The 16293-nt window shown below is 47.1% G+C and overlaps 1 protein-coding gene across 2 annotated transcripts in view; it reads left to right on the top strand.

The window, feature by feature from the left end:
* Positions 1–16293, top strand: part of Gnao1 (G protein subunit alpha o1) — a 146355-nt gene that overhangs the window by 68132 nt on the left and 61930 nt on the right. For both annotated transcript variants that reach the window (XM_005345621.2, XM_005345622.3), the window contains exon 3: positions 10268–10409. In XM_005345621.2, the coding sequence (XP_005345678.1) occupies positions 10268–10409 (142 nt within the window). The remainder of the gene's footprint in view (positions 1–10267; positions 10410–16293) is intronic.

Genomic DNA, 16293 nt, shown 5'->3' with positions numbered 1-16293 from the left:
AGATGGTTGGAGAAGTGCTCAGATGAACATTTATTTTAGTATGTGAGCATGTTTTAACATGTAGTTAAAATCCAAAATATACCTAGCATGTTAGCCGTAGGTGATTGGTCACCAGCTGCCATTTCGGACCTGTCCCTCTGCTCTTTGTCAGTCACTCTGCTCCAGTCACTCTGGATTCTCCCCATTGCCCCAGCGTACAGGGTACCCCCAGGACATTTGCATGGGAAGGGTCTCATAGCTACTGAGATAGGACTAGAGGTCTAGCCTTGCATCGGTACTGGTTTGTCTGCAGCTTTTAGCTAATCTTAGCTACTGCTTGCTATGCCAGCTCCTCTCCACACATTATTTAATACTCTGTCATCCATGTCCCCACTTTACAGAAGAGAGACCTGGCCCCGGGAAAGTTGGTAGCTTGCCTGTATCCACACTGCTGCTGTCTGCACATCTTACCAGGACTCAGTATGTGTTTATGGAGTGAGTGCATGGTATAGTCCAGAGGTTTGAAATTCGATGGTTCCCAGAAGCTGTTAGTACTCACCCTTCCCCCAGTCTCGTATGTTGTACCCTGGGGTCTGATGGGGATATCTTAGTCCTTACTCTTAGCAATCCCTGAATTGGGCAACCAGGTCAACTCCACTGTCCTTGAGGGAAAGCAAATGCAATGACACTGACAATCGATGGCTGGAGAAATGGTTCATTCAGTAGAGCGCTTGCCACACAAGCATGAAGATCCGAGTTCAGATCCCAAGTACCTGTAAAGGGGCCAGGTGCAGTGGTGCATGTGATCCCAGTGCTGGGGAGAGGGAAACCCAGAGAGCCTTAGAGCTAACTGGCCTTAGAGCTAGCCAAGTAAATTAATTGATAAGCTCCAGGCTCAGTAAAAGATGCGGTCTCAAAAACGTAAGATGAAGAATGATAGAGGAAAACATCCATGAGGCCTCTGGCCCCCACATGCACATACACAGTACATACCTGTAGGTATACACACCAGAAGACAATTACAGTAGGGACACCCAGCAGGGACAAGACAGGGGTCTTAGGTGGAACAATTCCTTTCTGTGGTTGTTCTGCTGGTTCCTACCAGCACCTCTAAATTTGGGTGCAGTTTGTCATGTCCCCCACACTGGGTCAGTTTGCTCTCACACACATTCTTCCTAAGAGTCAGCAGAGTCCTTCTATAGTAGAGAACATTTGGGCTAGTCTCAGGAAGAATTCTTGATGAATCCATCCCACCTGGAGCATGTGTACCGCTCTTACCCATTCAACATAGATCCCTCCAACACCCAGAGACCTGGCATTTGTGCACACTTACTGTATCTGGAGAGCTACTCCCAGCCCAGCCAGCTGCCGCTCCTCTGTCAGCACTGCTCCAGGTAGGCTGGCCCTGCGGAGTATGAGCCTTCTGGTTATCATTCCTTCTTATCTCTATGGTTTGAGATTCCTATTGAGCTTCTGCAGAGCTCCTACTAGAGGCAAGCTTCATGAAGGCAGACACTGTGCATGTTGGCTTGCTCTTGAATCCCCAATGTTGATATCTTGTCTGGCACATAGTAGGGACCCAGATAATCCATGAAAGTAACTAAGAGATAAATTCATGGAAGTAAGTACACCGACCTTGGAACTGTCAAGTCAAGAAAATCTTTCTGTTTTGCAGATGAGTCCCATGTTTTCCTCACTCGGGATCTCCCATCATCCTCAGCTCTAGGGCCATCAGAGGCCTGTAACACAATAGAAAGGCCTCTGGGGATTTTGTCCCTGCTCTGTCACAAGCTAACCGTGTCCCTGTGGATTAAGCTCTTATCTCTAAGTCACAGTTCCCCACATGTGGCCTTGGAGTAGAACCATTACTGTGTCTCAGGCAGAGGGCATCATGGTGAACACATTGTCATTACAAGGGTTGATTGTCAGTTCACCGAGTCATCATGGGCTTCCTGTGCCTCTTTGATCTTCACTCCCATAATGGTGGCATTTAGCATCATGACCTTGGCATGGCTGCAGCTCCTTCATTGACTCCTTGCACTGAATATGAAGGCAGGAGGCCAGGGAATATTTCAGGGGACGAGCCCTGCGGAAAATAGGAAGATGGGCAATAAGAAAAGTAATCACAATGACATTTATCTTGGGACCAGGAAGTGAAAACATCTTTGTCAGAGCAATATCTAAACATTCCCCTTTAGTCTTAGTGGCTTGAACTAGATCATGTGGCCAGTCTTAGCTGTAAGAGAGACAAGAAAATATCTCTTTGGATGAGGACCATGGCTACTGTGTGACGGCCCACATAGCTAATACATATACCTATCACTGCCCCTGGAAGACACAGTTTGTTTTTAACTATTGTCTACATATTTTCATTATTATCCTTATTTTGACATTTAGTTTGAGTTCCCAAAAGACAGGGAACTTGCCCCATGGGTTTGGCAATGCAGTAGGACCTCACATCAAACCAAACCCCAGTGAATGGTATCAGGAGACCCAGCTGGCAGCACTTTACCCTTCTGCGCCTGTCCCTTGTCAGCATGGTAACCATGTTAAACGTGAAATATCTGTTCCCACTGAAAAGTAATCTATTACAAGATGACTCAGCAGGTAAAGGCACCAAAAGCCTGGAGAGCTAAATTAATGCCTGGAACCTGCATAAAGGTGGAAGGAGGAAGCTGCCCCCTCTAAGTTGTTCTCTGACCTCCGCATGTGCGCTGTGGTACGCACACATACACACAAGCACAATAGTAATAAATCCTTGAGGCAAACAGAAAGAAGACAGTAACAAAACAGTGAATGCTACCGCCAAAAGTGGTAGCTGCTCCAATCTGCTCCCCCAGCCTCTCCACAGCTTCCATGCCCACTCCCCCAGTATAAACACCTACAGTTTTACACGTGTGGCCGCACAGGACACCCGCCATACCATGCCTGGTATTTTCATCGTATCCCCTGCCCTAGTTCAGTGTTCTAATGGGCTCTGTGGAGCCCCTACATGCTAGGGCTTCCTGTTCACTGTTTAATTACACACGTGTTCTATGAGGCCACAATTGTTGTTTCCCACCTAATAGGGAAGTCCGTGGCTCCAGAGTCTCATTCCCACTGCTCATTGGGTCAGTGAGGCCAACTGTGACTGGACACCATTATCAGTTATCACCGAAACAAACAGGTCCAGACAAGTGTCCTGTGAAGTCCACCCCTGTTCAGACACCTGAATGTCATTAAGATAGCCAAAATGGGAAGTCAGGGTCGCCAACCCTAAGTTCTCCCAAGATATTCAGAACAAGCAGAGTCCCCACTCCTGCCCATCTCCCTTTCCCACTGGAGTTTCTTAGCCCTTCTTTTTCTTCTTCCTGGCAGGTGGAGGTCCTCCAGGACTCACCTCTATGTGTTAATTCTCTCATGACTGACCAACTACCAGACACCACAGTTTTTAAAGGAGAAGGCTTATTTTACTTTGTTGACAACAGTGCAGTTCATCATGGTGAGGAAGACCTGGCAGAGGAAGTGCCTTGGTCTTTGGTGGCCAACCAGGAAGCAGAGAAAGGGAAATGGAATGGTCTTTCATCTTTTTTTTTCCCCTTTCTAATTCATCCAAGACCCTAACTCATGGGATGTTGCCACTTACCTTCAGGGTGTATCTTCTGCTCAGCTAACCTTTCAGGAAATGCCCTCACAGATACACTCAGAGGTGTGCCGCATTGGTGCCCTCCTCTTAGAACCACCTACATGCCTTATTCTTCTGGAGGACAGCACCAGGACAGCCCCTGTGTGCCAGATGTGCCAGCAATCACTATAGCAGATGCTCTCCTGCCCATGCAGCTGCTCTTTTGGTCCTGACTGCAGCTCAGCGAGAACAGTTGACAGCCAGCAGTTACAGGAAATTACCCCATCACAGCTAATGCCTGGCACCACCACCCTTCAGTCTAAATCATTCAAGGGTTGTGGCAGAGAATAGTGAGGCATGGCAGGGTAAAGGAACCATGGGTCCAGCCCAGTGATGGAGCTGTGTCCCTGTAGCTTATGACAGGTGTTCACAAATCTCCAGAAATCAAGGAAAACCCTGTGCTGGTGCATTTGTCCCAGTCTCAAAGGGGCCCATAATTCAGAGAAAGGCTGCCAGCCCAGATGATTGTGTGAGGTCCCTTCCTGCTCCCAAGCCTATGATTCTGTGACCATATAAGGCCTCTATGCCCAGCAGTCTTCCTGCAGCTAAAAGCAGCCCCACCCTGGGAGAATCGCTGAGAACAGAGAGAGCCAGGTCTGGGCCTCCTGCAGGATCCCCAAGGTAGAGAGAGAGTTGGTGTGGGGAGGGCAAGGGTCAGCTACTGACTGCCTCTTCCTGGAAATTGGTCACCTGCTGTGGTCAGTGACCCTGTACCATCCCTCGCTCTCCATCACCTACTTAGCAGTGTTGTCAGGAGCCCAGAGTCCAGAAGGCAGCTTCTGTCAGCCTTGTCTGGTTCTTCTGGCTTGGTGACCCAGGACATGCTCTCAGAGTCCCTGGGTTTTAGGTGTGCACTGTGAGAAATAACTTGATTTCAATTTAATGCCCTGGCTCTGCAGGTAAAAAAAAATCTGGTAGATCACTACCCCAGTGCACACAGGCACACATGCGTGTGTATTCACACATGCAGACTCACCTGTGAGCTCCTTGTGGGATATGTTTGTGCATTTGTGTACACATTGCTCCATGTAGTGATATTTCCACCTTCACCATCTCTGTGTCAGGAACTGTGGAAAGGGAGATGAGAGATGGCTGAAGCAAGATATCAAACAAATATGCTGAGAAGTGATCTCAAATGATCATTATCAAGTTATAAAACATTTTAATCATGATTTGAATGAGTGACAGTTCAAGTCACATTAGATTATGCACAAAATAAAGAATATTGTGGCTTGAATCAGTCCTATCAGTAGGGATAGCATTGGAGTCAATTCTGTACATTGTCTTGGCAGTTCTGTCTAAGGCTTCTGCAGTACATAGACTTTCTTCTGCCTTCCCATTCCTAATCTTGCTACCTCCAGGACCCAAGTCTGAGCCATCCATGTGACTAAACTACCCTGGGAGTATACCTCCGAGAATTCTCAGGATCCCCCCCCTCCTTTCCAGGCCCTCAGAACATTAGACAGGCACTGCAGTTCTCTTGTGTATATGTGTGCATGTGTGTACAATCTGGGGACCTCTGGAACCTGGAGGTGAGGGAAGCTGCCCTGACTTTCACCAGCTACCCATGGGTCACAAGCAAGACCTTAGATGCTACTCACCAGCCGTATGACCTCGGGGAAGTGGCCTGACCTCACTGGGCCTGTCTCCCCAACTGTAAAGAGGAGCTGGTGATTTTTATCAAGCCCGGGACTGCTTCAAAGATTGGAAGGAATGCAGCTGGTAGAGCACTTAGCATAGGAGGCCAGCTCTGAACCACAGGTGGCCTCTGTGCCAGAAACTAAAGAAACTGTGTTTGGAGGTTGACTTCAGAGTAAGACTGCTATTCCCACTGGCTGCCATTTCCAATCTCTTCACTGTAGTCTCTCTTTCTCTTAGGTTTTCGTGTTTTTGAAACAGGGTCTCTGGTAGTCAAGGCTGACCTTGAATTCCTGATCCTCCTGCTTCCCCCAGTTGGACTGACATTACAGGCCTGCTCTTCCGTACCTATCTGATTTCCCAGAACAACTTGCCAATGAGGAGACCAAGACTGGGCAGTTAAGTCATTTACCAGGGTTGTACGCAGGTCCTCAGCAGCAGAGGTGGCGCTGGATCAGGCTCGGCTGTCATCTGAGCTGCTGCCATCACTGCTCTGCTCTCTGGAATGATACAAGGAGATAGAAATTAAGGGACTCTCTTTGATATTTACAAAGATGTCATCCTGAGCTCAGAAAGTGGGGGGAGAAGGAGGCTGTGTGAGAAAATGCCCTCCAGAGCTTGGTGCTGGAGTCGGGATTGTGAACGACACTTTCCCTGCTGTCTAGTGTGGACCACAATGTATTCTTATCCAAGCAGGTCATATGACTGTTTAGTCAGGGATGTGTTCAAACTTTAGCCCTGAAAGCCCAAGTTAGAATAATAGTCATGACTTTTGAACATTTGCCCCTAATTGCTTCGTTTCTCCATTTTTCTTTTGGGTCACCCCAGACACAGGCTGATACTTGATAAGACAATAATTCGCATGTTATGGGAGTGGATCATATGTGGTCGGAAGGACTGGTAGCTTGGAGACTTGGGTTCTGACCTTAGCTATGTCATGGATCTGTTGAGAGAGACGGGGCTAGTGACTTAATCTCTCTCAGCCTCAGTTTCTCCTGTCAGACAGATATAATGAAAACCTAGCCTTCCTGCCTCAGTGATGAGTGTAAAGATTAGTGTGGCAAATGATAGTTCCAACCCTGTTGGCAAAGACACCCCTTGGCCAGCAGGGACGTAAAGAAGGGTTCCCCAATGTTTCCCCATGCTACCTCTTTGTCAGAGAAATTTTGATGTGACCCCAGGTGTGTAGTTGTATAAAATAGGTAGACAAATGAAACTCTTAATGCCAATAAGTCATTTTTAAAGTTTATATCATATAATTTGACCATCTATTAAAGGTTAAAACAAATTTGCATATTAATAAGATAGACATGCTTATTTATATTTATGCATAAAGAATTAGATCTTGGCTGTATATAAGACTGCAAGATGTTTGTTTGCTCTGAAATGCCCATGTGTGTATCACAGACTTGTTTGAGCATGGGCCACTTTTCCACATGCGCCTTTCTACATACCCCCTTCCTTTTCTTTACCAGAAGTTGTGTGTGTATGTGTGTATTATGAGGAGTTTTCAGCCCTTTTCTCTTTTTGCCTCCATTTGAGTAGTCTTTGTTGCTTCGTCGTCAGGTTTGTCAGTCTTCTGCATATCTGTCTGCCTGCCATTAATTTCACCTGGTACAACTTTTGTTTCAGCTATTGTTCATTTTCTGTATCTTCCATTTCTTTCTAAATTATACTCACAATTTCCTTTGATGTCTTGAAAATATGTAAAGTGGATGTTTTTACAGTACCGTGTGTGAATTCTGTCATTCCTATCACTTCCGCATCTACTTGAGTTACCTAATGCTGGTCTTGGTTGTGAGCCACATGAGCCACACCTTCCTGCTTGTCTGCAGAGCCAGGGTTTCCACTGGAAGGCAGCACCATGCACCTTCCTCTGCTAAGCATCTAGATTTTCCTATCCTCTCTGAAAGACTGGTGACTTTATTCTGTTACTCTTTGGCGGTAGCTAAGTTAGTGTGGGCAGCTGTATTTCTCAGACCTGCTTCCTAGCACTGTCGGGAGGGCCTGGGGAGCCATAGGACTGTCTTAACCTAGTTGCTGTGGCCTCTAGCATCTCCGCTGAAAGCTCCAGTATCCCCAGGAACTCTACTCTGGTATTTTGGAGGTTCGTCTCCTGGCTTGAGGGTGTGCTGGCAAGTGTTCAGCCTCCGAGCCCCTGAAGTTCATTCCCTCTCTGGTGCTCTTCTTTGTGAGTTGTGGAGTCTCAGCTATTCAGCCAGAGACCCCCAGGAACCCCACACAGACGCCAAGAACTCTTTCTCTGCAGTTTCCTCTTGGCTTCAGCTGCCTTGACTTTGGAGTGCTAACCCTGATCTCGGCGGCCCATGAGCCCCTGTGGCAGCTTGACTCCCCCAGCCTGTGCCGTGCTGCCCGGTGCCTGCAGTCCACTGGTGGAGCACACTGCTTTCCTTTGTTCTGCTCACTTCTCCGCCTTAATGCAGGGAGCTCGTGTTTCCCTGTGGGACTCCCTGGGCTCACAAACCTGTAGGTTTTTTTACTATATTCTTCATCAAGAGGCCTTTGCAAGAGCTACAAAGATGGCTCAGCAGCTAAAAGTGGTTTCTCTTCTGGCACTCCAGTTCCAAGGGAACTGACACTTTCTGGCCTGTGGGGGCAGTAGACATACATGTGGTGCTCTTACACGCTTGCAGGCAAATACTCATAAAATAAAATAAGTCTTTTCAAATAAAAACAAGATTTATAAAGTCTTAGCGCTAATCAAACCCACAAAATGTCAACAGAGTCGTTCTGCTCTGCTTCTTGGAGAAACTCAGAATGGAGACCCATAGCCAGCACTAACTCTCACTCTGGCTCAGGAGTTACGATCAACTGGTAACTGGATGACTAAATAGTAGCACACCCATGCAAAGGAATATTATTAAAGGAACAGGATATGCCCATGACATGCTATAACATGGGCATACCTTGAAAAAACTTGCTAAATGAAAGAACCAGCCACAAACACACAAATGTATCATATAATTTCATTTATATGGACAACCCAAACTAGGCAAATTTATAGAAACAGCATAGTTTAGTGGTGGTTTAGGATTGCAGTGGGCATGCAAAGTGATTGGTGATGGGTACAGGGCTACTTTTGTGAAGGGAAAAAAACATTCTACAGTTGGAATGTAGTTATGGTTGTCCAATCTTGTGAATTTGCTAAAATAAATATTGAGCTCCATGGTTTAGGCAAGCAGACTGTGTAGTATATGAAATTAATCTCAATAAGGCTGTTTTCAAGATATTTGTCTGTGCTGTTCTCCATGACAGAAAGAAGGTAATGAAGGCACGGACAGGGACCTTGGTGAGATAGAAGGAAAGCTCAGCTCTCATGCTAAATCCTGTGTGTGTTACTTGTGGTATTAATTCCTATTCTGGAAATGTGGCCTTAAAACGGTTCACACAGTCTATCAAAGCCCAAATATCCCCCAATGTTGTCCTTAAAACTTGTCTTCTTTTTCTTCTATTTATGCTTATTCTTGCCATTTCGATGTGGTTTCCTCTTTCCAGGATTCTTGCCAGCTATGAGCTTGTGTCTTAGACTGCCAGAAGGTGTCACACGGCCTCTGATCTGTCCCCTGTGTGGATTCTGTCAACAGGACAGGGTGACTCTGGCTAATACCAGCTGTGGAAGAGTAGGGACATGCCCTCTGCTGGCGTTTCTTCTGATGGTATCTTACATGTGCCTGGACATTTAAGCCAGGCGTTGTTGGCTAAGGTTTCTGTCCCACCCGGTCCTGCAGCCTTTCAGTCCCAAAGACACACAGAGGTCTATATTAATCATAAACTGGCCTAGTAGCTTAGGCTTCTTATTAACTCCTGTAACTTATTTAGTCCATAATTCTTGTCTGTGTTAGCCACATGGCTTGGTACCTTTTTCGGCAAGGCAGTCACACCTTGCTTCCTCTATGTCTGGATGAGGACTGCAGAGTGAGCTTTCCTCTTCCCAGAATTCTTCTGTTCTCAAGGCCCCACCTCTACTTCCTGCCTGGTGGCCCTGCCTATACTTCCTGCCTGGCTACTGGCCAATCAGCGTCTTATTAAACAAGTACAAGAAACAAATCTACAGGGTAAAACCAGTGTCCCGCAGCAAGGCATCTCCTTACTGTAAATGGAGACTGCACTTTAATTTCCCAGCCACGCAGACCCAAATGATCACATAAAATATATTAATTACAACACTGTTTGGCCGATGACTCAGGCATATTCCTAGCAAGCGCTTATATCTTAAATTAACCCATTCCTACTAATCTGTGTATTACCACAAGGCTGTGGCTTACCAGTAAGGGTCTGGCATCCTTCTCCTTTGGCAGCTACATGGCATCTCCCTGACTCCACCTTCTTTTTCCCTGCATTCAGTTTAGTTTTCCTGCTATAAGCCAAAGCAGCTTCTTTATTAACCAATGGTAATAAAATATTCACAGCATACAAAGGGGAATCCCACATCACCCTACCTTCAATAAAAGAACTGTGATTGATCTGTGTGTATGGCTGCCATCTCCTCTTGGAGGACGGTCCTCACCTAGCAGTACACTGTAGCTGGGTTGGTCCCCACCAATAGAAAGGGTGGGCCTTGACTGATGGATTGAGATTGTATCTTTTATTTGCTGAGTTCTTGTGGGAATCTTGAGTAGTACTCTGTGAGTGCATATAAGTCAGCAGCAGCAAGCACATGCTGAATGGTCGTGCTCAGTGCTCCCATTGCAGTGTTCTCAGCTGACTTCAGCCCCTACCCCCACCCCCGTTCCTTTCCCTGGATACTGAATTGAAGACTATAATGTTTCCAATGGTTTATATCTCAGGGTATTATTGTCCAGTAGCTCAAATAAGTGGGTTTTTTGCTTCTTTTTGATTTTTAGATTATACAGCCCCGATAAGGCAACTCCAGCACCCCCACAGTTTTCCCCTGTAAAGCAGGGCTTGCCCTATGTTGTCCATGTGGACTGAGGACACTGTTCATCAGGTGTGGTTTTCCTCCAGGATTATCCATGAAGACGGCTTCTCTGGAGAAGATGTAAAGCAGTACAAGCCTGTTGTCTACAGCAACACCATCCAGTCTCTGGCAGCCATTGTCCGGGCCATGGATACTTTGGGCGTGGAGTATGGTGATAAGGAGAGAAAGGTAAGCAAGTCTCTGAGGCCATAGGCACAGGGAAGAAGCCTTTGGCTCTCCCTCCTCCTGACAGTGCCTGCTGGGACCGGGAGAGCTTGTCCTCTGGGGGTGGGGGGAGGCAGTAGTCACCAACCTAAGCCATTTTCCCAATCCCTGGCAAAGTCAAGGGCTTCTCCATTTCTCTCCAGAAAGTCATCAACAAATAAAAGCCCCCCTCAAAAAAATCCCTGATCTGCTCTGTAGATGAGAAAGAGTGAGAGAATGTAATAAGTTGAATCAGCATAGCCTGATTAAACACCTGCCCCTGAACAATGAACTTGAATAGCAGAATATTTATTGAACAAAGCCCCCTTCGCTAGGTGCCATCTTCCTACTGAGGAGAGCTGTCCTTACCTTGTAGGAGGGAAGCAACCATTGGTTTGCCCCTCATTCCTCACACCAAAGGTGTGCTTCTGCCTCTCCTGGGAGCTGTGAGGCCCTCCTTCCTGCAGAGCCAGCATTCTAACTCAAGGTCTGTTTCCTGAGAAGCCTGTGGAGGGCTCTTGTTTGTGGATGTTTGCACCCACTGCAAGGCTAAACCTCAACCCCTGTGGAAAAGCTTAATGAAAGGAAGGAGGGAGGAAAGGAGGTGTGAAAACAACCTGAAAATTCTGCCCAAAAGCTGGACTTGGTCCCCACCCACAGACCAAGGGGAGCAGCTAGAGACCTCAGCACAGCGGGACAACATTGGACCCTCTGAGTGTCTGGTGACTTCACTGTCTGATACACATTCCCTACCTCACAAATGAAAGCTATCCTGGCCTTCTCGGGGTCTGACAAATTATCTGTGACAGAGAATTTTACATGTAAAATTTAGTATGTTATGCACAAATCCTAATTTCATGGGGCAGAGTCACCTCAGCTAATGTTGACACTTCAGGGCCTAGAGTAATGGGTGGTTGACAGGGTGGCTGCCTAGGGTGGGCAGCAGAGTCCTGACAGACCTCCCCAGAGGCAGGCCAGGAAGCTGACAGTGTATTGGATGTTCTTCTCTAGAAGGGGAACAGGGGTGCCTCTGGTTTTCAATCGTGTTCCCGACAGCATTCTCCATGCCTTCTGGGTGCAGGAGTGGGCACAAAGGGAACAGTGCTCAGAGAAAGTGATGATGAGAAAGAACCTGCTGGGGCCGCAGGGTAACTGGAACACAGTGACTGGAGATGAATGCAGTCTCGTTCATCTTCACGGCGACAGCAAATGCGGCATGAAAGAGTTGTCGTCTGCTGAGCCCCTGCTCCCTCCAAATACAGGCTGAGTTCTGTGTTTATTCTACCCAGAACATAGTAGGTCATCAAAAATCATCCTTTGAATAGAATTATATTCTTACTTCTCCCGTTCTAAGGAAAGGGCAGTACCTGAAATTTTGTAATATAATGGCCAGATGTACACTGCTCAGTACCTGTGTGTCCTTGTGTGAAATGCTGCAGAGGTTCAATGGCTTGATGATGAAGGTTGAGGAGCTGGTCATCTTAGGAAGATGGGACTTGAGCATGACCTTTCTGTTACCTGTGGTCAAGGCTGGGTAGGTTTCAAAGATGGAAGGACCAGATTGAGAACTTCACTCGATGTTTCCCGGTTCTCAGCACTGTCAGAGAAAGAATTCAGAGACAGGTGGACAATGAGAGCACCTGGGAGAACAGTTATTGCAGGACAGAGGTACACGCTCAGGGTGTGAATGCAGGCCTCTGAAGAGATCATGCTGTCGAGTGTTGCATTGCTCTGCTTATGGTGAATCTTAATGGAGGGAGAATTGTTCTTGAACTGAATGGCAGGGTCATGGGCAGAGAATGGGGTGGGATTTCCCAGTCAGGTTTCTCCTGGTTTTGTCCTTATTTGGGGCTTTCCATATGCGGCATGGTGTCACCTACATAGTAGGAATAGGCAATTTTATGACGTTAATGATATGGAGAGGCCATCTTAATGGGGCAAAGAACATTTAGTGGTCCTCTTGATCAGCCATGGTATCCCCGGTGGTCTTGGGTGGTCATGTGATATCCTGTTATAGTACAGCTGCCTCCGTTTCTAGTTTGCCTTGAAGTTTTCCTTTTTTCCCCATATCTATCTAGGTGACCTCATTTTCTTGAGATAGTCAAAGGAGTCTCCTTAGGGGAAGGAAAGACTACAGTAATTGATGTCTAGGTAAAGTTTGAAAGGTCCCCATTTGTGGGAGAGGGGCATGGCTGAAGCAGCCAACCAGTCTATACTGGTAAGTCAGATTTGGTAAGCCCTGGAAGGTAGCCAATCCGTGCTGACAGGAAACAACCATGGATAGACCGTGCTAGAAAGGGATGGGGTGAAGTGAGTTTTAGACACTCCTGATGGCAGCCTTAGGATGGCCTCATCAAAGAGAAGCCAAAGTGGGGAACAGATCTGGAGTCTGTGACGGCAGAGATGTGGGGTCAGGTGAGCAGTCTAAAATGCAGGAGCACGGGGAGGATATGTGACGAGGAATGGGTGGCTTTGGTGATGCATTGACATTGGGCAAAAACAAGGACTGAGAACTTGTGTGACCAGCTTGGAGCCGGATCAGCCTGAGGCAGAGAAATAAAAGGCTCCTCTGGTAGTCGCTTTTAGGACCAAGAGCCTGAACAGGTAGATGGAGGGAGTCAGGCATAGGAGCTCCAGGAGTGGAGGCTTCTGCATCTTATCTTCTAGGATCTGTGTTAAGTAATGTGTCCTGCTATTTAAGAAATACTGTTTGATGTTTAACCCTAACAGTCACCTTGCATTGGTTGCTACTGCTGTCGTTTTACTAGTGGAGAGAGAGCAGCAGAGTGATGCACCCACAGTCCTTCCACGCCAAGTGTGCATGCGGACACAGAGACATACCTGCCTAAGAAAACTACAGTCCACAGCAAAGGCTCGTATAAACAGACAGGCTCGGGCCAACCAGGCCAGAGTACTCCTAAACTACCTGTAATCCCGGCACTGGGGAAGCCGAAGCAGGTGCATAGTAATCTGAGACAGGGCAACGCAGCGAGATCCTGTCCAATCTTCTTAATCAGTAAAAGAATTTGAAAAGGGAATGAAAAAAGCAGCACCTGCTGCAGTTCTCTGGTTTCCTTCCCTGTCTTCCTGGTGTCTGCTTTAGCCCCACACCCCTGAGTTCACCCTGCACTCATGCCTGGTGCTCCAGAGAACATCTTCTTTGCCCCTAGCCCACAGGCTACCTTTGCCTGTCTCTCCTGTATTTTCCATGGCTCCCCTCCCTCTGCTGCCTTCTACCGTTGCTGTCTACCTGTAACGGACTCTGTCTCTACCATCTCCCTCTCGCCATATCTTCTCTTTCTCTGTGCCCCTCCATTTCTTTACTCTCCCCCCCCCAACTTCATCACCCATTATCCTGGACAAATTGCCTTCACCTTTCCAGCTGAAATTCCCCAACTCCCTTCCCTCCACCTCGGCCCTCTGTTGGCCTGTGCTCACTGTGAAAGAGAGGACTGACGAGACAGGACAGTGGCCGAGTTTGAAGACTCCTTAACAAGACAGTGGAGAAGTAGTCTTTGAATGATACATGTTAATAAATTTTACCACACACATGCATGCGTGTGTGTAAACAGATATGAAATATATGATTTACATATATAAAATATAAACTAATGGAACAGTAGACAGCAGAAGCAGAGGAAGGACAGTACGGAAGATTCAGAGGTGAGGTCTCCCTCTGCCTCCTATCCCTGCCCTATTCTCTAACCAGTTCTAGAACCAGAGCTGCTTCCCAGGCCTGTCATAAACTTCTCTTTCTGTGTGAAGGGTCCTTTCAGAGAAACTCTCTGATAGTGTGTGGCCCTGGGACCTTCATTTCAATGGCCAAAGATCCCAAACAGGTCTTGCAGAGTTCCCCTCTTGTTCACAAGTGTGGAAGGCACAGTCTCTGTCCAACCACATTTCTACACAGCCATCTGCTTCATTGAACCTCTACATGAAAAGACACATTTTCCCCACACCACTCAGTGTCAGTGCTTCTGACACTCCTCTGTCACCTAAACTGTGATTAAATCTCTCCTGATTCCTTGCTCCTCAGCTTAGCCTTTCTCGCCTGCGCAAGAACAAAGAATGCCTTGAACTTGTGAGCCTTGGCTAGTAAGCATGCTATCAGCTTCTTCTTTAAAAAAATATTTGTGCACATGCTGAATTCTCTTAATTATAAACTGCTGGAAAGTAGAATACATATCTAACATGCACCTGACTCTAGAAAGTGATGGAGGTTGGATTCAGATGCCACCTCTGCTGTTGGAGGAGGGCCACTTGTTGGTTCCCAGCCGCCAGCTAGCTTAGACCCAAATAATCACACAGAAACTGTATTAATTAAATCGCTGCTTGGCCCATTAGCTCTAGCTTCTTATTGGCTAACTCTTATATTAATTTAACCCCTTTCTATTAATCTGTGTATTGCCACATGGCTGTGGCTTGCTGGGTAAAGTTTCCAGCGTCTGTCTCCAGGGAGCTCCATGACTTCTCCCTGACTCCACCCTTCTTTCTCCCAGCATTCAGCCTAGCTTTCCCAGCCTACCTAAGCATCCACATGGCAGTGGCTTACCGGCAAAGGGTGTGGGCCAGGCTCAGAGATGAAGGACATTTCTATAGGAGTCCAAACTGAGCAGGACTCCTACATATTTGAAGAAGTGACATTTGAGTTAAACTACTGGAGTGCTTGCCCTTGATAACTGTGTTGTCCATGTGCTGAGATGCAAGAGACCTCAGCTGCAGTGGCAGCCTCTTCTCCTGAGTAAGTCACTCCTAGATTTCAATAGGCAAGTTGGGGTGCATTTGGCTTCAAGCAAACATAACCACACGTGCAGTGGCCTAAGCCATGGGGATAGGCACTGTTTGCTGGAAAGGGGTCCCAAGAGTTACCACTCCCAGGGCTACCTCGACAACTGTCCAACACCAGGATGGTTCTCTGGGTGCTCTTGGTTCAAAGGAAGAGAATATTACACACTTACAAGGAGTCTAGAGGCAGAAAGGAGTGAGGAAACCTTGGGCTTCTCTTTACTCCACAACTGCCACTCCAGCAGGACCTACTAGAGGAAAGAAGTTTTGAAGATAGAGCCAGCAGGTAACCCTGAAGTTAGGAATTAAATAAAACCAACAAAGATGTGCTAAGTCTGTATGAGACCTCATTCAAAGGTCAGGAATGATGATGGACCCTTGGGCTGATGACTTCATTCCTTGCAGATTTCGTCATTCCTTGCCTCTGCTTTCCCACATCAGCTCAGAAGCTAGAATATTGTCCCAAGAGGTATCACAGGTGAAAAACCAGCTGGGTGGCAGGTGAATCTTGGAGCACAAGCCTGTTGGCAGGAGTGTCCAGGCAAGACGTCTCCAGATGAGCAAGTAGGGTCAGATGTCCAAAGCACAGCCCTGGCACCCTTGTCCCACCCTTCTCCAGCATGCTAGCTTTGCTAAGCTGGGTGAGTGATCCCTGTCTGGGGTCCCATGTCTCATCACTGCCACAGGAGGACCTCGTCTTTGGAGAGGAAATATCCTGGGTACCTCCTTTGGGCTCAGAATGGGCTTTAAATTGATAAGCTTCCAAAAGACCCCACTGTCTTAGAAGACAGTGTGCCCTGTCTAGCCATGACAGAGTTTTGGAATATTGAAAAATTGAGAACATCAAAAACAAGTGTAGAAATAGGAGCAGTGGGGCTGCATCCCCGGCACCCGGCCGCCCGCACGGCTAGCTTTACCCGAAATAATTACACAGACACTGTATTCTTTTAATCACTGCTTGTCCCATTTCTATCTAGTGTCTTCTAGGCTAACTCTCGCACCTGGACTAGCCCATTTCTTATAATCTGTGTAGCACAGCTGGGTGCGCTTACCGGGAAGCTTCTAGCCTACGTCCATCCTGGGT

The sequence above is a fragment of the Microtus ochrogaster genome, chromosome 4 (genome assembly GCF_000317375.1).
Source record: "Microtus ochrogaster isolate Prairie Vole_2 chromosome 4, MicOch1.0, whole genome shotgun sequence".
Classification (NCBI taxonomy): Eukaryota; Metazoa; Chordata; class Mammalia; order Rodentia; family Cricetidae; genus Microtus; species Microtus ochrogaster.
This window is presented reverse-complemented; position numbering and strand designations above follow the sequence as displayed.